General features: G+C 43.5%; 1 protein-coding gene and 1 pseudogene across 1 annotated transcript in view; one reads left to right on the plus strand and one right to left on the minus strand.

The window, feature by feature from the left end:
* Positions 1-4,945: 4,945 nt before the first annotated feature.
* Positions 4,946-22,674, minus strand: part of DSTYK (dual serine/threonine and tyrosine protein kinase) — a 59,140-nt gene continuing 41,411 nt past the window's right edge. Inside the window, exons 5-13 of the mRNA XM_059673502.1 lie at positions 22,367-22,450; positions 21,109-21,285; positions 20,150-20,279; positions 19,640-19,796; positions 19,072-19,204; positions 17,293-17,406; positions 12,315-12,429; positions 9,916-10,050; positions 4,946-9,568 (exon numbers count right to left, since the gene is read on the minus strand). Of these exons, the coding sequence (XP_059529485.1) occupies positions 9,381-9,568; positions 9,916-10,050; positions 12,315-12,429; positions 17,293-17,406; positions 19,072-19,204; positions 19,640-19,796; positions 20,150-20,279; positions 21,109-21,285; positions 22,367-22,450 (1,233 nt within the window). The 3' untranslated portion in view covers positions 4,946-9,380. The remainder of the gene's footprint in view (positions 9,569-9,915; positions 10,051-12,314; positions 12,430-17,292; positions 17,407-19,071; positions 19,205-19,639; positions 19,797-20,149; positions 20,280-21,108; positions 21,286-22,366; positions 22,451-22,674) is intronic.
* LOC132221044 (WW domain-binding protein 1-like) lies at positions 13,946-14,750 on the plus strand (annotated as a pseudogene).

The raw sequence follows: 22,674 nt of genomic DNA on the forward strand, positions 1-22,674 counted from the left end.
AAATGGAGGTGATAGTAGTACTTACAGAATTATTGTGAAGATTGCATGAGGTGACATATGAAGTACGTAGAACAACAAGTGCCCCGTGGATATCAGCTGCTATCATTTACAAACTAGTCGCCCGGTGCACAAATTGAAAGGAAATTAATTAGAAGAAATATTTTGAATATCGCTGTCCGCCCTTTCTCTATAATAGAAGTGTGGACCAAATATGTGATCGACAATGACAGATCGAAACACACGCGTGTGATTGGCGCCAGCGAGAGCTTTATAGGTATCGCGCATGCACAAGTCAACAGCCTTTCGTGTATATAGAATAAACTTGCTGAATTAGACCTGCTTTCTGATTTAGCTAAACTTTTTCCAGCCCAGTGAAGCACCCCAACTCCTCTTTCAGGTAATTGCCAGAACACAGCAGTAAATATCAACCCGACGCAGATTATTATTGTAGATCACGCAGGGAGAGCAAAGGGTGAAATATTTAGCTGCAGCAGCGTTTGACTGTATTCTGTGCGGTGTGAAAACCTGAAGTCATCTTCAAGGTCCACCATTTCTTACTTCTTTTCAGCCGGGTCAAGTTTCTAAGCTTTCTAAATCTCCATTTTCCGGCTAATGAAAAGAAAATAGGATTCCACTGAGTCTCCTATCTATCTACTCCAGGACGTCTGAGAGGATCAAATGAGATGAGGCACGGGAAAATGCTTCACAGACATTTGGTTAAAGTGTAAATGTTTCCACCCGACTATAAAGCAAGTCGTGTTTCTGGGCTGAAGAAACTCCAAGGAGGCTAGTCGCTAGGGAGAGGAAGCTGGGCGTTGCTACATGACAGCATTACTGGGCGCCCACAACAACCGTTTGCGGCTGGCCACGGGGTCTCGGCAGCATCGGCTGTGATTTGGTGGGGTGTTGCTGGGGGGTGGGAGTGGTGGTGGCGGGGCCTGTGTCCTACTTGGGGGAAGCCGAGTGTTGCTTTGTGGGCGCCAGGTCCGCGCTGGCCTTTCTCTATAAATGGCCAGTGCACATGGCAGCTCCTGCGTTGAGTGTCTGCCCCCTGGTGGTCACTGAACATGTCAGAGGGGCAAAGGGACACTTAGCATATTGGCTTTTTATATAGATCACTTCCCCCTAAGTTATCTCACTTCTTTAAGGCCATTAGGGTAGATATCAGCCCAATTTGACCAAATGCAGTCATTGAGGCTCAGAGATAATAGACAATTTGCATTCTTTGACATATCCAAAACGTTGCCAAAAAGTCATCCAAAAATATTGTACTCCAGCAATGATATGTAGGAGTATTTCTCAACACTCTTGTAATCAATTCATTATCATCAATTCTCACAAACTGACAATTGAATAAATGAATAATGTCATTGTTACATTTATTTTCATAATGAAGATGAACAACACTTCACATGTGTAAATGTGTGTTTTTCTCTTCTGTGAAGTGGCCTCTTCATGTCCTTTGACTAATTGGGGGGTAGAGTCTTCATGTTGTAGGATTTTAAAAGCAAGGAATAAGATCAGATTGCTGCTTAAGAAAGAAAACAAGGACAGGAATGGAGAGCAATTAAGAGATTACTGCTGTAATCCTGTGGAGAGCCGAGGAAGACCTGACTCAAAGCCACGATAAAGGGAAGAGAGAAGGCAATGCCTTCAAGAGAGATGTAAGAGACAGAACTGATAGAGCAGCGGTTCTCAACCTGTGGGTCTTGACCCCTTTCACCGGGGTTGCCTAAGACCATCGGAAAACACATATATAATTATATATTGTTTTTGTGATTAATCACTATGCTTTAATTATGTTCAATTTGTAACAATGAAATTGGGGGTCACAACACGAGGAACTGTATTAAAGGGTCGCGGCATTAGGAAGGCTGAGAGCCACTGTGATAGAGGGTCAGAAGACTGGCATGACTAAGATGCTTCTAGTTGGGGCGACTCCATTTGCCACCACAGGGAAGGCAAGGAAAGGAACAGCTCTGGCAAGGCAGATGAAGAGTCCAGATTGGGACACGTTGGGTTGAAGGAGCCTGTCGGAAATTCAAGTGACCATACAGACTTGGAGTTCAAAGAAGAGATCCAAGCTACTGCATTTTATCAATTCTAATATGGACACTTTACCACACTTTAACATCTCTTGGCTATGAATTGCCCAAACTGTATTCAGAATTGAGCCTCATCTCGCTCCCCACTGTAACATTCCACTGCAGTGGTCCCAGTATTTATCGCGATGGTCCATTTTTAACAACTGTCATTCAGTTTTCTTTAATAATCCCACCATCACAGTGGCTTCTGCTTCTTGGAGCCAACCCCTCCTTGGGTGTAGTCATTGAAATGCAGCAAATTATCAAAGTTACACCTCAGGGAAAACTTGGGCCCAGCTGGTCCTCACTCCCCCTCCCCCCAACCCCACATCTTGTGAGCACTTCCTCGGGCTGCCTGTCCCTTCACCTGCCCTGGCCTGCACCCCTCGCCCCAGCTTCTGGTTCGGCAAGCTCCTCCAAAGCTCTTCTTGCAACCCAGGGCAATTTGGAGGATGACACCAGCTGCCACAGACTCCTCCTTTTGCCTGAATTGGATGGAGGGTCCTACCCATGAGGCTGTGCCAGACCCCGTGGCTGGAAGAGAGATGAAGAACTCATTTGCCAGCCTCCTCTTCAACTCAGAGGGCCAGTGGGGAGCGTAATTAAGAAAGGAAAACTGGCCTTGGAATGAGGGGGCATGGGAGTTAGTCTTGTCCTTGCCTCCAACTAGCTGTAAACATACACTACAATATACAGATGTTGTATTATAGCTGTACACTTGAAACCTAATGTCACCCAATAAACTCAATTAAAAATACATTAACTTTGAAAATAATTTAATTAGCTGCGTTAATACATTTAACGTGTTTATATTAAGTACTGACAAATTGGTCTTTTGTGGCTATATTCACCTCCCAACAATATAGGAAAGTAGTGCTCATAACCCACACTTATAAAGAGGTTTCTAATATTTATCTTCAGGAATCTGATAGATGGAAATATCTTTTTGGTTTTCATATGCATTCCCCCTGGTTACTAGGTGAGGATAAATATATTTTCCAAATTTTTAATTAGCCAATTTGTTTTTATTTTTGATTTGTTTCTTCATATATTAGGAATATGAATGTATTTATCAGTTATATAATTATTCTCTCCAAATTAATGATCTGTCTTAATTTTGCTTTTGGTGTCTTTGGATGTATATGTTCTTTATAATTTCTATCATTGTTTTCTTTATGGCTTTTGGATTTCTGATCACACCCAAAAAAGTTCTCTCTTCCTCCAAACAATAAATGAACATACTTACACACATTTTTTCCTGGAAGCAGAAAGCATAGTAGTTAGTTGTAGAATGAGAGGTTCTGGAACTGGACTTCTTAGGTTCAAATCCCAGCTCTGGCATTTATCAATGCATGACTGTGGTACTTAATATTCTCATCAGTAAAGTGGGGTTCTGGTGAAGGTTAAGTGAATATATCTATGTATCTATATATGTAAATATATAGATAGATATAATTTAGAATAGTGCCTAGTATATAATAAATATTCAACGTGTATACCATTATCAAGTTCCTTTATAGTTCTCTTTAATATTTAGATCTTTAGTATACTTTTTTGTGTGCATGATTTGAATCTATTTTTTTCCCAGGTGAATAGCTAGTTTTATAACGTCTATTTTTCCAGATCTGAAATACCACCTTTAGAATATACTAAGGAACAGGCCATCCCTAAGGAAGCCCCTAAGAGACCTCAACCAGTTCAGTGGCCACCCCCGATAACTGCACTTCACGGACACCTTGGGGTTCTACTAAAGGTAGAAATTTCTAAGTTAAATTGAACGGTGTTCAGAAACGTGGTGGACTCTCCCCTTGGGACCCCACCCAGTCACAGGACCAGGGAGGCCACCCTAGTTGCCTTACTCAAGTAACAAGCCTGCTGAGTGATGCGTTCTTGGAGAAGCATACACAACCTAAACATGTATACTTATACTATAAGCTATTTTTTCCAAAGTAGTAATGGTTAGAGAGGAAGTTAACTCACATGACCTGTATACAGCACACGGTATAGCATGTGAGATGGGGTGTATTTGGCTGTGAAGGGCGGGCTGGTGAGAGTTTAGTGAGAGTTTCACAAGTGTAAGAAGCTCATGTGCATTACATGCCTTTTGTGTAGGGGAAGGCAGAGAACCACTGAGATTCAACGTTAGCTTTTCCTTTAAGACAAAAACAAAACAAAACACATAAACTGTTTAAGTTGTGCTGCCATCTCCTGGCTGAACTTGTATTGCAGTCAAATCACAAGCAGTTACAGCACAAAGTGATGCAGCCATATAAGCATGAAATAGTAACCCAGACAAGTACACCCTGCAGAAGGTGGCATGCAGCCTGCTGACACTTCCTGGTGACAACAGCTGGTGCCCCTCTGCTGGCAGTGGCCAATGCTGGTGCCTGCCGAGCACTGCCTAACAAGCGCATCAGAAGGCAGGGTGAGCCTAAATAGAAAATTCAAACATTCCAAATGCAGATGGTCCGGTATGTAGATTCCAGCCCCAGATCCCCGCACAGTGTGATAAAGAAGAGCTATGCTTGTGCATGAGCTCAGAATGCTGCAAGTTTGTGCTGGAAAGAAGCTGGAGAAACGTGTGTGAACCTAGGAAAGGCTCTGAAAACTAAAATGCTATCACCACGCCTTGCCCTCTCTTCTCCACTGTCCCACCTCCCATTTCCTTGCCCCACTTTCTGGTCGTGCTAATGTTAAGTACCTGGGAATCAAGAGTGATCTATGGGGGAGCAGCATGTTCCACCGTATCCACCTCTAAGACAAACTGAAAGACATCTGACTGCAGAGGTCCCCGTGGAAAAGGGACAGAACAGGGAGTGTCCTGGTGACACAGGGGAAACAAAAGCCAAACACACATGAACTTAAAACGTTAATGCGGTCTTTATTATACAGCGCATCTGCTATTTGTACATCCAAACAAGTATACAGAATACTCTATAAAACCAAACCCAACCCTTCAGAATTACACGAAGCGAAGGCTTATCCCTTAATTGAGTCTCTTAAAAATACGCACAATTAACAGGGACCTGCTGTAACAATGTGGAAATGTAACAGTGTGGAAAGAGACGGGGAGCACAAGAAAGGAGAGCGCGTAAGGACTGAAGTTTGTGCCAAAGTAATTTCTCTTGTTATTGCACTTTTATCTACACACTTAGTATGTTACACTTTTATTTAACACTGTAATAAACATTAGTGCTTTACAACAAACAAAAATATTACATAAAGACAAAAGACAACAAGCTGTCCAGACCGATTTTCTTTCCACCCCTCTGGGGAAGAATGCCTACCCAGTGCCAGGTGTTCAGTCTCTGCCATCCTCTCGGCTGGACTGGATGGTAACACAGCAGGTGAAGTTAAAAATAAAACCCTTGTAAGAACAGTAGTGCTACTTGAAACCCCCAAGGGAGTTTGCAATTTAAGTTTCTCAAGGTTATTCCCTCCTTATCTATTAATCTCCACTAGCCCTAACCACCCCACCTCCGTATTTAGAAGGGTAAACCCTCTTTTTTTTTTTTCCTCTCTTAAAGAGAAAGTGGGTTATTTGAGCCAGCAAATCCCAAAATCAAGCTTTGAAATCTCAAAGAAGCTCCTCTATTGGCAATGGACTCTGGGAGGGCCGTTGAGACCGCTCTGATGCACTGTGGAGTTCGAAGGTCCCTGATTGGGCAGATAGAACACCAAGCATGCCTTCTTGCCAAAGCAAGGCCAGAGGGCATCTCTATTCCCCCAAGTGCTACTGTGACCACCAATCCCCCGTGGTTTGTCAGTGCTGAATAAAAACCAAAAAATAAAGTGTCATTCAGTGCATGTATCATGTTGCAGCCCAAACCACTTCTCCGGTAACAAAAAAATGTTTCCAACACCTTTGACAGCTCAAGCAAAGATGAAAAAAAAAAAAATGCATTGAAGAGCTGACTGGTACTAGTTGAGAGGTCTACCATGCCCCTATATCGGTGGTAGGAACGTATCCTTTCTTCACTGTGTCCTTGACTTTTAGTGTTAAAAATTAGGAGAAGCTGCTGCCTATGCTCTGTCCCCCTGCAACTGATGTAGTCACAAGTGATTCTTTGGTCTGGGAAGAACCAGCACTTTCCAGAGCTACTCTCTGCAGAGGATCAAGGGGCTAGGGCATGCCTGTGGAAACCTCACCCAAGCGAGCATTCCTCCACCCATGACTGACCTTGCTTTGCTGCTGGCTCCTTAGGCACAGGTCAGCCACTCCTGGCTCCAGACTCCATTCTTCCAACTGCTCTGCAGAAAGGTCCCCCACTCAGTTCTGAAGCAACATAAGTGATCAGACTGCAAGGGCATTAAAAATGGCCAGGTGATCCTTTTCGGGCTGGGGGAAACTGCCATAATTAAACTGACTAGAAGAATAGAACACAGGGTAATTATTTCATCTCATCCTTCTCTGTGCCACCCTCCCGCCCCCGCCCTCACCACTAGCCCAAAGCTAGGAGGTAAAATCTTCAGACTTTGGTCTTGCTGAGCCCTTAACAGCCCAATTGCCACCAAACTTCTTTAATACCTAGTATCTTCCCAAGTAATATACAATACAGTACATTTCACGGCATTCCATTACTTTAATAATGGGTGCCAAGGAAAAAGGAATCTGAAATTTGCTAACAATGTTGTAAAACAAAAGCACAGTATACACGTGTTACACATATGTACTCCTGCACTCAGCCTGCTGAGTGTTTAAATAACACCTCCAAGTGTCTACATGGGGCTTTGATAGCCTGAAGACTTTCAGGAATATTCTGCACCTTTTGTCAGAATGCCTTTTTAAAAAAAACTTAATGAACTGTAACACAATTACACATCCATTAGCCCTTTCCTCCCCACTCAGGCAAAAAATATGGGGAATCTGCTAGAAAAGTGATGTTGGAGAGTTTTTCAGTTTCTCCCTAAGCCACAGGGAGAAACTGAAAAGGGACTCGGGGTGGAGGCAAGCCTAACCTCCCATGTCTGAATGGGGGTACGAACTAAGGCTTCTGAAGAATGTCAGGAATGTGGTCTCCATAATGGGCGCACAGACTCCTGAGTATAGTCAGAGTTAAAATGACTAGAAAAGGGAACTATATAAAACTTTCTTAAAATTTCTAGAAAAAGGAACTACTATATAAAGCTTTCTTGAAATGTCATACAGAACAAGACTTATACAGATTTTCCATCAAGTAGAGACTACTCGCCTCTACTTTTTAAACTTGAAACATGGCTTCCTGGAAGGCCCATCATAGTCCCCAGAAGGGCAACGAGTTAATGCTGACAAGAATAGAGTTATTTGAAGTAAATAAGTGTTAAAAATTCTAAGAGATACACTGAACATTCCACCAAACAAGGCTGGAGCCTATAGAACCCAAAGACCAGGTCAGTCAACCTGTCATTTGCAAGTCAAAAGGTTTTTAGGACTCTATATGGGTTTCTAAAGGGCTACAAGTGCTCAAGGGGCTACTATACTCATATATGTCATAATCAGAGCCCGGAGAGCCAGAGTTAAAAACTGAACTTTAGAAGTTATATGAGCCCGGCCGGTGTGGCTCAGTGGTTGAGCGTCAACCTATGAACCAGGAGGTCACAGTTCGATTCCTGGTCAGGGCACATGCTCAGTCTGTGGGCTTGATCCCTTGGGGGGGGGGGGGGGGGGGCATGCAGGAGGCAGCTGCTCAATGATTCTCTCTCATTATTGATGTTTCTATTTCTCTCTCCCTCTCCTTTCCTCTGAAATCAATAAAAAAATATTTTTTAAAGTTATATGAAAACATTTTTGTAGACCCATGTATACCGTTGATGTTTGAGAGATGGACACTCTGTGACAACCCTGGAAAATCCCAGCAACGAACCCGCCCACTATCTTACACACCTACTCGGGGACCTGTCTCCCAGTTTGGGACTAGGCACAGGGTCAGACCGCAGTGCTTGGAGCTGAGGCAGATGGAGAAGTTACTCACTCCACTGTCTATTCCCTCACCTACCTCTTTTTCTAAATTGAATGGACTATTTGGTTGAGGGAGGCTTGAAATGGAGATCTGAGATGCACCAATGTTTAAATTGTTCCCCTTCCTTTGACTGGCATAAGAATTTCTCTTCTGATGCACACTTCATGGCAAACTCTCCCAAAGACCACCACCCACCTTCTGAATGCAAGGGAGGGGCCCTCCCCAGGCACTAACACCCAGGGGTAAGGGGCACACACGGAACTACAAAAAGTCTTCTTCTCTTCCAACTGCTTCTTTTCTGCTAACATTTAAAATAAGGAAAAAAGAAGGGACAAGTGGCAGAAGAAACCTTGGTTAAAAAGCTCAACGATCAAGTTTAAAAACATCAGTGTGTTAGATTCAAACTCAAAAGGAAGAGTTTCTGTTTGTTTGTTTTTTAAGTTTTAAAAAACAAGCTGTTATCCGTCTAGTGGGTTTGTATGGAGACCCACGGCCTCCAGATCACTGTCCACTTCTCAGGCTCACTAAATACTTCACACTGAGTCAGTTTTACTCAGACACTCACCCCTAAGTATCTTGTTAACTGGTGCTTCCTCATCTTGAGGATGAAAAGAGAAAAAAAAAAATGAAGACCCAAGGGTAGAAGAGTTTCTGTTTTAGGAGTAGCGGTAACTCAAAATCCAATAGCACGCACACACTTTTGTCTTTGTGGCCTCTTGGTGATGTAACTGTGAAGTACTCTCCCAGAAGTCAGGGCTATGTGGTCCTATAAGTGTAAACACACTGGCATTGGAAGGAACAGAGAGGTTTGTTTCTAGCATTATCGCTGGGGCCTCTGGCTATTGCACCGAGAGATCTCTGGGTCTCAGTATCCGCACGTTAAGTTTTTGCGCCTATGTTTTCACAATTCCAGAACTGAGCTTACATTTTCTAATGGTTCTGACAACTGGATAGAACCAAACTATCCCTAGCTAATGCCAAAACTATGAAAATTATAGTTTTTAGTACTACTGCCAATGCAGTGTCCCACTTGTCTTAAAACCATACAGTGAAACAGACAATGGTAACATTTACCTCCTTTTCAGTTCTGAGGCCAGAACATTGCTTTCTTCAGCCTTTTACCCATGTCTTAGACAATCTTTTGCTAAAGAAATAGCTTGAGGCATCAGTGAACTGCTGAATATGCTCAGCCATTCGGACAGCACTATCCAGGAGTCACCTCTGCCTGGGGAGGTCTCAAGCTGCCCAGCAAACATCAGTTCCCCTGGGAGCTCTCTTAAAAAACTGTCAAATTCTTTCCATGGCCAAAAAGTGGGGGAAGGAAAGAATAAAGAGTAAAAGAGAAAGGTCTTTGCTTTCAAGTAGAATCATCTAGCCCTCTGTTTGGCTGCTCAGAATTGGACTTGCATAGCCGGTCCATGATGCCCTGGAGCATGGGCTGGACAATGCCCAAGAGAGGTCTCTGAGAGGGGTCGCCGTCCCAACACGCTTCCATCAGCTGCCAGCACTCCTCATCAAACACAGGAAGGCGTTCAGGGCGGGCCCCTAGAGAAAGGAGCATGGAAACAAGACCAGAGTTAGTGAGAGAGCGACCAGTACAACAAACAGGCATGCTCAGCGCTCAGGCTGATGACCCAGCTGGGGCTCAGGATGCTCAAGAATGTAATAAGCTTTGACTTCAACTGCAAACACCTAGGTTGGAACCTAATAGTAACCGTGACGGTAAACTGGAACACACTGGCAGAGCAAGTTGAAGAGCTGGAAATTTTAAAGAAAAGCCTCTTTGAGATAGTTCCGTAATGTGTTGCCGGATGGGAGGCCCTGCTGCAGTGCCTGGTCTCAGTCTGCTCTTAACAGAGGAGTTTGGACAAATTAGGGCTTGTGGCTCTTACCTCTCCGCACATTGTTCCAGAGATGGTCTTTGCTGGCACACCTCTCAAATGCCTCAGGGAGCTTGACAGAGCCTGAGCAGATATACCAGAAAAGAATGCCAAACGCGTAGACATCCACGGAATTATCATATTTCCCTACAGCAAGAAGGGGTGACAAGCAGTGAGCCAGGGAGAGACAGCAATACCATCACCACTAACTTGCACCTGCAGAGGTCTTTACACACTTTTATCTAAAGCTTTTATCATCCATGTTCTCTCGTAACAACCCTGTTAGGCAGGACACACTCATAATGCCCATTTTACTAGTATAATAAAAAGAACTACGGCAGTGAAGGCTAAAGCTAGATATTAAGAGCCCCAAGACCAGAACTTGACAAAGGAGAAGGAAAACATGCCTTTTATTTTAATGGGACAGTCGAAAAGATTAATTTCATATTAGGTCATATTAGGGAAATAAAGTTAGAAATACAGGTGGGTGGGCAAGTTGGAACCAGAGTATAAAGATTTTTATAGGCAGACAGAAGAGTCGGGAGTCAGTGGACAGCAGAAGTCATTTATGCTTTAGAGCAGTAGATGACACGAAGAAGAGTATTTTAGAAAGATTATTCTGACAGCAACAGAATGGACTGCAGTAGAAACAATCAGAAGAATTTAAATACGAAGTAACCAAAACACATGATAGCAGGGGAAACAGAAATTTAATTTTTTTTCTTTAGTTTTGAACTTTATTTATATGGAACCATATCATATGTGCGGTGTTGTATTTGGTTTCTTTGCGTTATTGTTTTATTTGTGAAATTAATCCATGTTTTACTAGATGCATTTCATTTTCATTGAGATTCAGTATTCCAATGATTCTCTCAGAATTTAGGTATTATATTAATAGACATCTACATAGTTTATTTCTAGTTTAGCTTAGAGCTTCTATTACTTGGTTCTGCAGAAATTTAATTTTAAAGAAGAAGTCTAGAGAAAGAAAAAGGATGACTGTGTACTTTGTTCGATGTGGGCAGGACTATCGCCCTCCAGCTAAGTCCTCATCCTTATGTGGATCACTCAGTGACGGGCTGGGGGAGGACTTGTGCATGAGGCTGGTGAGAGGAATTCAGATAGATTGCTAATTTAACTACTACCAATGCCACCTTCCATCTTCGCCAACAATCATACAACCCCTCCTCATCCACTCAGACAGGATCAAATCTTGGAGTGATTGTTTAGTCATTCTTTTCTGTTCATCACTCATATCAACTTTTAAAAAAACTTGCCCATTCCTCCTCTGAATGATTTCAAATCTGTCACTGTTTTTTGTTTTAGCACAACCTAATCATGAAGACAGCCTCCATTTCCCTATGTTGGTTCTTGCCACTCAAGTTCCCTCTACCTACTCCTGCTAAGCTAATCTTCCATAAACAGTCTTCATTCCGTTCCTGCTCAAGAGTGCAACAGCACCTTACTTCCTCAACGTTAATTCTTCACTCCTCTGTGTGAATTTCAAGCTCATTGCGTTTTCCCTCCAACCTGGTTTGCTAGTATTCCCCAAATGGATTTACTTCCTGTCATGCTTATTTCTATTCCACATTTTTTCTCCTATTTTCCATTCCTCAGCTTCCAGAATTTTCTTTCTTTTATGATACATGGTTAGACGCTAGAGACAGAAAGACCTCGATTCCATTCCTAGCTCCATGACTTCTAGCTCAGTGTCCTGGGTGGATTCTTCAGCAATCTGGCCTTGACTTAACTTTATCCATAATATCGACACAAAAATGCATCAATATCACTGCAAAATTCTAGTGAGGATTAAATGGAATAAAATATATGAAAAAATTTATGCTGCCTAGCTCAAAGAATATACTTAATAAATATGAATTCCTTTCCCACTTACCAATTTTTCCAGATCAGACTCAAGCTCTAACTAAAATATTACCTCTACCACAAAACTATCAGACATTTCAACCTTCATTTATCCCTTTTCTGAATACCAACATTACATCATGTAGCATTTAACTTAGCACTTTATCACATGTTGTCTTATACTGCCCTCTTAAGTTATTTTACCTGTTAGTATATCTCTGCTATCTATAAGTTCTTTAATAATAGGCAACAACTCCTAACATAGTATAGGAGTTATCAATAAATTTTTTATGATTAAATAATTGGCTGATTATGGCAGTTATGGCCCAGAGAGACATCCAAAAGAATAGTTGGCGACTCCTATTTGCACTTTTCCCCTTTTCCTCTTTACTTCCCCCTACTTGTCTTAGTTTTTCCTGCTCTCTTTTCTCCCGTGCCTGTGCTGGATCTGCCAGGACTACTTGTGTACACTGCCCGTAGCTCAAAGGGTAGCACTCAGGTTAGAGTACAGAGCCCCAGCCAAACCCACTCCCTGCCCTCCAGCTTACCTGTGAAAAGTTCAGGGGCCATATGGATTGGCGTCCCCACAATGCTGCCTGACATCATGGCCTCTGGCTTGCAGAATCCTAAGTCAGTGATCTTGGCTCGGTTCTGCTTGTCCAACTGCCAACAAAGCAGGGTAAGAGTCACCCTGTGTCTGATCCTGCACAGAGCATTCAGCTCAGCTGCATCCCCAAACTCGCAAGTAGGTGTCTACCTCATAGCAGTACTTAACCAATCCTGCCTCTGCCTCCCTGTCTCCAGATTCATTCCCAATAGTATCTTCTCCCCAGACTGTAAGCAACCTGATGGGGGGACTGCCTTTTTCATCTTGGGGTTCCCAGCACTTAGCATAGTGCCCGGCACTTTCAGGAGCTTGAAAGAATCAGGAAGAATGAATAAGTGAAGAACACTGTGGAAAGTATTTCAGTTCCTGATTTTTATCCTCTGACCTCCAGGCACCAGGGAACAAAGCTTCTAAGTAAGAACACTGAGGTCCTCTGGGCAGCTGAAGGAAGTTTCTGGAATTCTCTGTAGTTTCCTTTCCTAAAGGTCCAAGAGAATAAACCTGTGTCTGATTTGGAAATTGAGAAGCCTCTTAGATTTCAGCCTATAATTTTAGGAAGATCTTTCCTTTCCCCCAAATTGCTGTCTTTACACATCATTTAAGTGATGCCAGAGACAACCCAAGAATAATCCAATCTGTTCTTGAGAGGAGTACGTCAAAAGATTCTTTGTAATTTAGATAAGAGTCTCATGACATTTTAAGGAGCATTTACCCATCTCGGTCCAGTATTTCTGATCAAACCCTAAGCAATAACAAGACTTGGAATCCTTAAAAATATCACTGTCACATAGCGAAAATGGCGGAAGAACTATTCTAGATTAAAGGAGGCTAAAGAAATATGACAACAAAATGCACTGTATGATCCTTGGCTTGGATCTTGGATCAAATAGACTGTATGTGAGATCATGGGACATACTTGGGACAACTGGAAAATGTTAATACAGACAGTATATTAACTAATAGTATTGTATCAATGTTACATTTCTTGGGTGTGATAATGGCATTTTAAAAAATATATTTTTATTGATTTCTGAGAGGAAGAGAGAGGGAAAGATAGAACATCAATGATGAGAGAGAATCATTGATCAGCTGCCTCCTGCACAACCCACACTGGGGATCAAGCCTGCAACCAATCATGTGCCCTGACCGGGATTCGAACAGTGACCTCCTGGTTCATAGGTCAATGCTCAACCACTGAGCCATGCCAGTGGGCATGATATGGCATTTTAATGACATAGAAGATATCCCCCCCCTTTTTTTAGGAGATACAAGCTGAAGTACAGGCATACCTCAGAGATATTGCAGGTACAGTTCCAGAACACTTCTATAAAGTCAATATAATATTGCAATAAAGCAAGTCACATGAAGTTTTTGGCTTCCTAGTGCACATCAAAGTTATTTTTATATTATACTGTAAGTCTGTTAAGTGTGCAATAGCAATATATCTTTTAAAAAACAAGGTACATACATTAATTAAAAAATACTTTATTGGTAAAAAATGCTAACCATCAGGATGGGAGCTTTGGCCTCAGACTGATGGTGGCAGTAGTGCAGATGGGCTGGGCAGGGACCATGGCAGTAGCGGCAGAGGTGGCAGGGGCAGGGTGGCTGGTGGTAGAGGAGGCTGCAGTCTTTAGGGAACTGTAGGTGGAGGCATGGTTAGGGCCAGCATCGAGGAGGCCTGAGGGGCACTCTGGATGTCACATGACAGCTTTGAGAACTTTGCATAGGAGTGAACAACCAGTCCTACTTCTGTGAGAGTGGTCACTGCTACAGGCAGCCTGGCTGCTGCACCTACTACTACGAGCTCTAGTGCTTCTGGCCGCTCTGGACTGTCCTCATCCTCTTTAACTACTGTTGCACATTCCGTCATCCACGAGCTAAACTCTGGCTGCAGCAACAGCAGCGGCAGCATGAGATTAACTTGTTGGCCCACCACGGAGCATGCCACAGAGCATAACATGGAGCGGGCCCTGTTCCTACCAGTTCACTGCTTGACCTTCGCCTCCTCAGTGCCTTCAAGCCCCCCAGCCTATGAGGATGTGGTTCACCTCCCAGTCACACCACCTCCTTACACTGCCATCCAGGTGCCCCTTAACTGTTCCCAGGGAATGACTGCGGCTCCTCTACTACTAGCTGTCCTGCCCACTGCAAAGGAGCAAACACGAAAGGTGTTTTTCCCCCCCAGAGTGCCCCCCTCATCAGCAGAGCGAGCCTGGGGCATGGGTTGAGCCCTGCCCCCATATCCTGACGCTATTACGAGCTGACTGGTGACTTGGGTATGGAGCTCTGCCCTTATCCCGACTCCCGCACGGGTGAGTCAGTCAAGGAGGCTAGGGCTAGATCTGGGGACCGCGCCCCTTGTACATGCCCCTAGATCCCATATCCCAAGTTTCTTCTGTGGGGCTGGTCCCAACTCCCTGAGTTCTCCTCGGGCTCTCCTTGCCCTCCCAGAATCTGTCTGAAAGTGCTGGAGTCCTGAGGAGAGGGGCTGTGTTGGAAGGACTGTGCTAGCTCTACCTCCAATGACATGCACAGGAGCCTACGATCTCACTGAAGAGATATGAACAACAGCAAAAAATGCTAACCATCGTCTGAGACTTCAGTGAGTTGTAATCTTTTGCTGGTGCAGGGTCTTGCCTCAGTGTTGATGGCTGCTGATTGATCAGGGTAGTGCCAGCAGCCATTTCTTAAAATAACAATGATGTTTGCTGCATCAACTGATTCTTCTTTTCACTAACAATTTCTCTGTAGCATATGATGCTGTTTGATAGCACTTACCCACCGTGGAACTGTTTTCAAAATTCAAGTCAGTCCTCTCAAACCCAGCTGCTGCTTTAACAACTACGTTTATGTAACATTCTAAATCCTTTGTTGTCATTTCAACAATCCACTTTCTTTGCTCATCCGGGGGAAGAAATTCCTCATTCGTTAACGTCTTATCATGAGATTGTAGCAATTCTGTCACATCTTTGGGCTCCATTTCTAATGCCTCCACTGAAACTTTGAACCGCTTTGAAGACATCCACGAGAGCTGGCATCAGCTTCTTTCAAACGCCCTGTTAATGTTGATATTCTGACCTCTTCCCATGAATCACAAATGTTCTCAATGGCATCTATAATAGTGAATCCTTTCTAGAAGGTTTTCAATTTACTTTGCCCAGATCCACCAGAGGAATCACTATCTACGGCAGCTGTAGCCTCACAAAATGTATCCCTTAAATAATAAGACTTGAAAGTCAAAATTATTCCTTGTTCCATCGGTTACAGAATGGATGTTTTGTTAGCAGGTATGAAAACAACATTAATCTCCTTATACATCTCCATCAGAGCTCTTGGATAACCAGGAACATGTCACTGAGCAGTAATATTTTAAAAGGAATCTTTTTTTCTGAGCAGTAGGTCTCAACAGTGGGCTTAAAATATTCAGCCAACATGTTGTAAACAGATGTGCTGTCACCCAGGCTTTGTGGTTCCATTTATAGAGCACAGGCAGAATAGATTTAGTGTGATTCTTAAGGGCTCTAGGATTTCCAGAATGGTAAATGATCAGTGGCTTCAACTTGAAGTCACCAGCTGCATTAGCCCCTAACAAGAGAGTCAGCCTGTCCTTTGAACCTCTGAAGCCAGCCATGGTCTTCTCTAGCTGAGAACCTCATAGATGGCCTTATCCTCCAATAGAAGGCTGTTTCTTGTACACTGAAAAGCTGTTGTCTAGTGTAGCCACCTTCATTAATTATCTTAGCTAGATCTTCTGGACGTGCTGCGGCTGCTACATCGGCACTTGCTGCTTCATAGTTTTTCCTTAAACCCTGTGAACCTACCTGTGCTAGCTTCACACTTTTTGTCTGCAGCTTCCTCACCTCTCTCAGCCTTGAAAAGAACTGGAAAGAACTAGGGCCTTGCTCTGGATTAGGCTTTGACTTAAGGAAATGTGGCTGGTTTAATCTTCCATCCAGACCTCTAGACCATTCTCCTCATCAGCAATAGGCTGTTTTGCTTTCTTAGCCTATGTGTGTTCACTGGGCCGCACTTTTCCTTTCCTTCGAGAACTTTTCCTTTGCATTCACAACTTGACTAACCAGTACAAGAGGCCCAGCTTTTGGCCTCTTGACTTCCGATGTGTCTTCCTCACTGAGCTTAATCATTTCTAGCTTTTAATTTAAAGTAAGAGATGGGTAATGTTTCCTTTCACCTGAACACTTGGAGGTCATTGTGAGGTTATTAATTGGCCTAATTTCAACATTGTTGTGTGTCAGGGAATCAGGAGAGCAGTCAAAACACACACATTTAATAACTGTCACCATATACGGGTGTGGCTTGTGGTGCCCTAAGACGATTTCAATAGTAACATCCAAGGTCATTAATCACAGATCACCATAACAAATATAACAACAAAAATTACCAAAATGTGACACAGCGACATGAAGTGAGCAAATGCTATTGGAAAAAAGGCACCAGTACACTTGTTTAAGGCAAAGTTGTCACAAACCTTCGATTTATAAGAAACACAGTATCTGTGAAGTGTGTTGAGCAAAGCACAATAAAACAAGGTATGTCTATATTTAGGAATGACCGGTTATCTGCAATTTATTTTCATAAGAAAAGTGTGTGTGTGTGTGTGTGTATAGAGACCACTAGGAAAAATAAAGAATATGAATCTGGGTGAACAGTATATAGGCTTTCATTGTACTGCTCTTTTAATTTTTCTATAAGTTTAAATGTTTTCAAGTGTTGGGAGAAAAAACCTAAAGCAATATGAACTGGGTCTCTGATGCAAGTCCCCCCTCAACTTTAAGTTCAAAATAACCACCCAACTACTCTGCTGTTAACTCTACTACTTTCCCTCCAGTCTTCTCCTAGAAAGACCACTTAACCCAGAGGCAGCATGATCTGCTGGAGAAGCAGCTCTTCCTTACCAGCACATTTTTCAGTTTGATATCACGGTGGACGAGTCCCTGGCTGTGCAGGAAGCGGATTCCTTCCACCACATCTAGTGCTATCTGCAAACGTGTCTTCAAGGTCAGCCCAGCCTTGGGGAAACAAAAGCTTATTTGTCACTAGCAAGACAACTTGTCAATCCAATCTGCTTACACCAACGAAGAGCTCCTTACGTGGGGTCTGAAAGACTGGCTGCACTAGGGTATACAAGGCCAGAAAAGTGGATGGAAAAAAGGGGGAAGAGGAAATCAGTTAGGAGAGGGAAGTAAAGAAAAAGCAAAGAAGGGCAAGCTATGCAGGCCAGATAGAATCCCTTGGAAGCTGCACTTCAGCTGGATAATCCCCACATGTGACTAGGAGAGGTGCACCCAAACGACTAGAGGCATGAGCTCATTCTAACCCCTAAACACCATACTGACTTCTCATGGTTCCTGCAAGCATTTCTAAGGATTCTTCTGTCCTACTTCTGGGAGCTTCCAAACAAACTGGTACAGGAGAAATCTATGGGAAGGGGCCTACCCAGATATTCTGGGTTAGCTTTCCCCCCATTCTTCTAAGCTCCGGTCCACAGACAAAAGAAACCTCTAGTCCCTTTGGTGGTTATTTTATTTTACTTTTTATTTTTTAAAATATACTTTATTGATTTTTCACAGAGAGGAGGGGAGAGGGATAGAGAGTTAGAAACATCGATGAGAGAGAAACATCAATGAGAGAGAAACATCGATCAGCTGCCTCCTACACACCCCCCTACTGGGGATTTGCCCGCAACCAAGGTACATGCCCTTGACTGGAATCGAAGCTGGGACCCTTGAGTCTGCAGGCCAACGCTCTATCCACTGAGCCAAACCAGTCAGGGCAAAATATATATATATATATATTTTTTTTTTTCTGAATATATATATATATATATTCAGTCCCCAGGCCGACGCTCTATCCACTGAACCAAATGGGTTAGGGCTTTGGTAGTTGTTTTAGATGAGGGAAACGCAGCATCCAACTGAGAGTCGTTCACTCGAATAAAATCTTTTGATAGCTTCTTGCTATCTATTAACAGAATTTGAAATCTATGGAAACTCTGAACATTTTCAGTCCTCTATAACTTGCTCCAAACATTGCTTGACACATTACCCCCTCACCCTTCAACAATTCCAAAATGAACCAGCTCTTCCAATGTTGATGAGTGTCCTTACTGGCCTTCCAATGCTCTTGGCATTGCACTATTTCCTCCCCCTGGTATGGCCTCTTCTTCCTAACTGTCCAAATGTTAGCCATCAGTGTGTACTTGTTACACTCAAGTGCCCCATCTTCACAGAATATTCACTGACTATAATTCTCTTAAAAGTCCTGGTAATTATACTTTTTGACTCTATGGTGCTTAATAAAGGGCCTTGTACAAAGTAGTCGCTACTACACATATGTGTTGACTAAACAACAAAAACTGGTTTATACACTGACAGCAAAAAGGGAGAGAACAGCAGCGTTACAGGAGGTTTGTCTGTGCTTCTGAGTCGTCTAGATTTTCCCACCACAGGACGGAAAGGTGGTTAAGTTACAGTATTCTGGATATGAACTGGGCCCAAAAACAGATTCTGAAAATTTTTAAAGATTTTTTGGAAATAAGGGTAATAAAGCTTGATTATTCCAACAATGTCTTATAAAAGGTTGAAGCTCTAAACAAACAAGAAAGGACAAAAGGCCAGGCAGGAACCTGCGGATCTGGCTGTCAGCTGGACCTCACTCTCCCTGCCTCGCCTCACCTTCAGCCCAGTGTAGAGGTCCCGGTGGAGCCGCTCCATGATGAGCAGCACGGCAATGCTGGAGCCACCACCATAGTTGTAGTCGATGACAGAGCCATGGAGGTCCACCAGCCGCTCATGCTTCGGCAGGGACCTGGCAGGAAGGAGAGAGGCCTGGGCTATAACGCACAGCATGCCACCATGTGGGAGGGACGCCCGAAGACAGGCTTAGTCTAGGCCCACAGGTAACGGCCCTCAGTCAGAGCGAGGGCACGGAGAACGGCTCCTCAAACAAGGCAAAGAATTATGGAATCTAAAAATTGATTAAGAACTAAGGTATTAAGAACTAAGGAAGAAAGTCAAATGAAAGGATGAGTCTGAGAAGTTAGGATGTTGGGAAAGGGCAGCCAAAGAACGCAAAGACCTTGAGGAGAGCAGTTTCAGACCAGACACAGAAATACTGGTCCACACATTCTTAGACCTGGGTGTGGAGAGACCGGCATGCTGTAGCTCTTGGTACAAAATTTATGCCAGGCTCTGGCTTCTTCTCTGGACCTTTTCCCACCGAGGTGAACGAGACCCTACCCACCTCATGTAGTGAAACTCCAGGGCCAGGTCATTCCAGTGCTTCTCATCGGGAGGAACCACCGACTTGAGGGCGCAAGGGAAGTGTCCCCCCCAGTTGTCACAGAGGTACACCACACCATACTGGCCTCGGCCCAGTTCCTGTCCCAGTTTAGGTTTATCTACAAGGTACAGAGACAGAGATAAGGCAGGAGGGATGGGAACTTGCTGGGCAACCTCCCCAAAATTCTTAGCCATGGACCTGCCTAGAGGCAGGAAGTCGTAAGTATGCTTGCGAGAGAAATTCTGATGTCATTCAAAGCCAGCAGAAAGTAACCTAACTGGTTTGACGGAAATAGACCTCGGTCATGTTCTTTGGAGTACATAAATAGCAGAACCACACACACTTCAGGAATGCAACAACACATCAGGGAGTGCTAGGCAGCTTGGCAAGGACGCAGCTTTGGACACTCGGATTCTCCAAGGCTGAACAGGAGAACCCTCCTCCAATTTACTTGTGGAAAAAAGGACTCACGATGCAGCAAGACATCCTGTAAAGACCGGCTCTCCAGGGAAAGGCGCGCCAGGCGGGGGGCATGATCTTTCCGAACCTTCAGCCACAGATCCTCAGTTTTCTCCAATCGGCCTGAGTGGCCAGCTTCCAGCTGGGAGGACACACACACAAAAAAGACATGACCTAGTTAAGTCCCTAGCTCTGGCTTCCTCCCCTGTTGTATAAGAATAATATCTGCCTCATAAGAATAACTGTGAGAATTAAATAAGATGTATGTACGATATTTAGCTCAGAGATTAGTCATAATGGGCTCTCAACAAGTAGTAATTTTTCCTCCTGGATGCATATCACATCTACCCACCCTCACCCAGCACACACATATAACACATATTCTCTCACACACACACCAAAGGGACAAGCAGATGTCATATAATTACAAATTAGTATTGAACTTGGATAGTCATCCCTTTCTGTCATCAATCCTAAAATTCTACATAAACTTACACAAAATTCCTGCCCCTCCATTTTTATTCCTTATTCAATGAAATGGGGAGAAATTAACTGATTCCCTGCATTCTCCCTAGAGTTAAAATAGAAAAATATCCACATGAAAAACTTATTAACAAAACTTCCTGTGATGTGGTATTACCCTTAACGTAGAGGGTGGGAAACCTTTTTCCTGCCAAGGGCCATTTGGATATTTATAACATCATTCACAGGCCAAACAAAGTTATCAACTTGAAAATTAGCCTATGTTTTCTACATTTGGTCAAACATTTAATTAATTCACTCCTAATGCCTTGGCAGGGCCAGACCAAACGATTTCATGGGCCTTACATGGCCTGTGGGCCAGACACCCTTTAACAGAATAAATATATATATGACTTCTTAAAAATTATGTGAACAGGAGCAAAATATTCCCCAATGGATGAGGTTCTTCTCTGCTTGACCCAGCTGTATCTCCCTCCCTACATACCCACCTGCCTCAAGGAGGCTGCAAAAGCCTCATGAGAACTATTGAGCCGGGTCCGAAACTGGCTGCAAATGCTTTTGGCCAACTTGGAGGCACTGAGGCTCTCAATGGCTTCCTGGGCCACCTTCCTCTTCCATTCTATTGTGATGGCAGGTGGGCTCACCCACGTGATGCGCTGGATGATCTGCCAGGACAAGAACAATAAGAACATTGAGGGATGGGAGACAGAAACCACTAAAAAACACCAGACCCTCTCCATTCCTTTTAAAATATTTTTAATTGATTTTTTTAGAGGAAGGAAGAGGGTGAGAGAGAAACATCAATGAAGAATAAAGCACAGATCAGCTGCCTCCTGCACTCCCCCTTCTGGGAATCAAGCCTGCAACCTGGGCATGTGCCCTGACTGGGAATCAAACCAGCAACCTTTAGGTATATGGGATGATGCCCAACCAACTGAACCTCACCATCCAGGGCTGCCTTCCTTCCTTCCTTCCTCCCTCCCTCTCTCCCTCCCTCCTTCCTTCCTTAAATTGATTTAGAGAGGAAGGGGGAGAGGGAAGGAGGGAAGGAGAGAGGAAGAGAGGTGGAGAGGGGAAAGAGAGGGAGAGAGAGAGAAACACTGATGTGTTGTCCCATTTATTTGTGCGTTCCTTGGTAGATTCTTGTATGTGCCCTGACGGAAGATTAAACGAACCCACAACCTTGAAGGGTCAGGATGAGGTTCTAACCAACTGAGCTAGCCTGCCATGGCTGGTTTATCCATCCTTAAGACAGAAGCCCTATGAAGTCTAAGACTCCACTCTAATTCTATCTACTTCAAAATCAGGGCTCAGCCCAAAGGAAAGCATTAAAGAACAGTAGGCCTAGTCTACGTGCTCACAAACTCTCAATACATTATATCCAGTACCAGGAAGTACCTGATAAATCCCTCAGTGGAGTTAGTAAATAATTCCATTTAAAAGGAACCACATACGGCCTCAGGCAATAAAGCCTGGTTCTGAGAAAACATTTAGGTTTGGACAAAGAAACATGAAAAAGCTAGTGAAGCAGTCTTACGGCTCCATAAAATAGAACTTAAATACACCACGTTTAGGAGTTCAAGGGAGCAATGTTAACAATTACATCAGAATAAGCAAGAACCAGAATCCTCCCAGGAAGGCAAACTAGGGAAATGGCCACCTCACACTAACAGATCCTAGATATTGTGACTAAGATTCATTCGAGTCAACTAAAGGCTGACCATTTTTTCTCTAAGCAACCGCTACCTGTTTGATTTGCTCCCACAGCATCCTTGTCACCGAGGAACCTGAGTGAAACGTGACTTCCACATGATAGGCAGCATTTAAGATCTGGAAGAGAACACACAGAAGAAAATCAGTATGCCCTAAGTGGTTTTTTACAAAAGGCAATAAATGATACTTACTTCAAGAATATAGCCTGGTCTCAAGGTTCTCAAACTGATCCCTCAATATAAGCGCAGAGTCAATGCAAGTTGATCATCTATGTTGGGACTATTTGGGCCCCTTTCCTTCACCTTCCCGCTCGTTGCCTTAACTGCAATTGTACAGTTCAC

This window comes from Myotis daubentonii, chromosome 18, assembly GCF_963259705.1.
Source record: "Myotis daubentonii chromosome 18, mMyoDau2.1, whole genome shotgun sequence".
NCBI lineage: Eukaryota > Metazoa > Chordata > Mammalia > Chiroptera > Vespertilionidae > Myotis > Myotis daubentonii.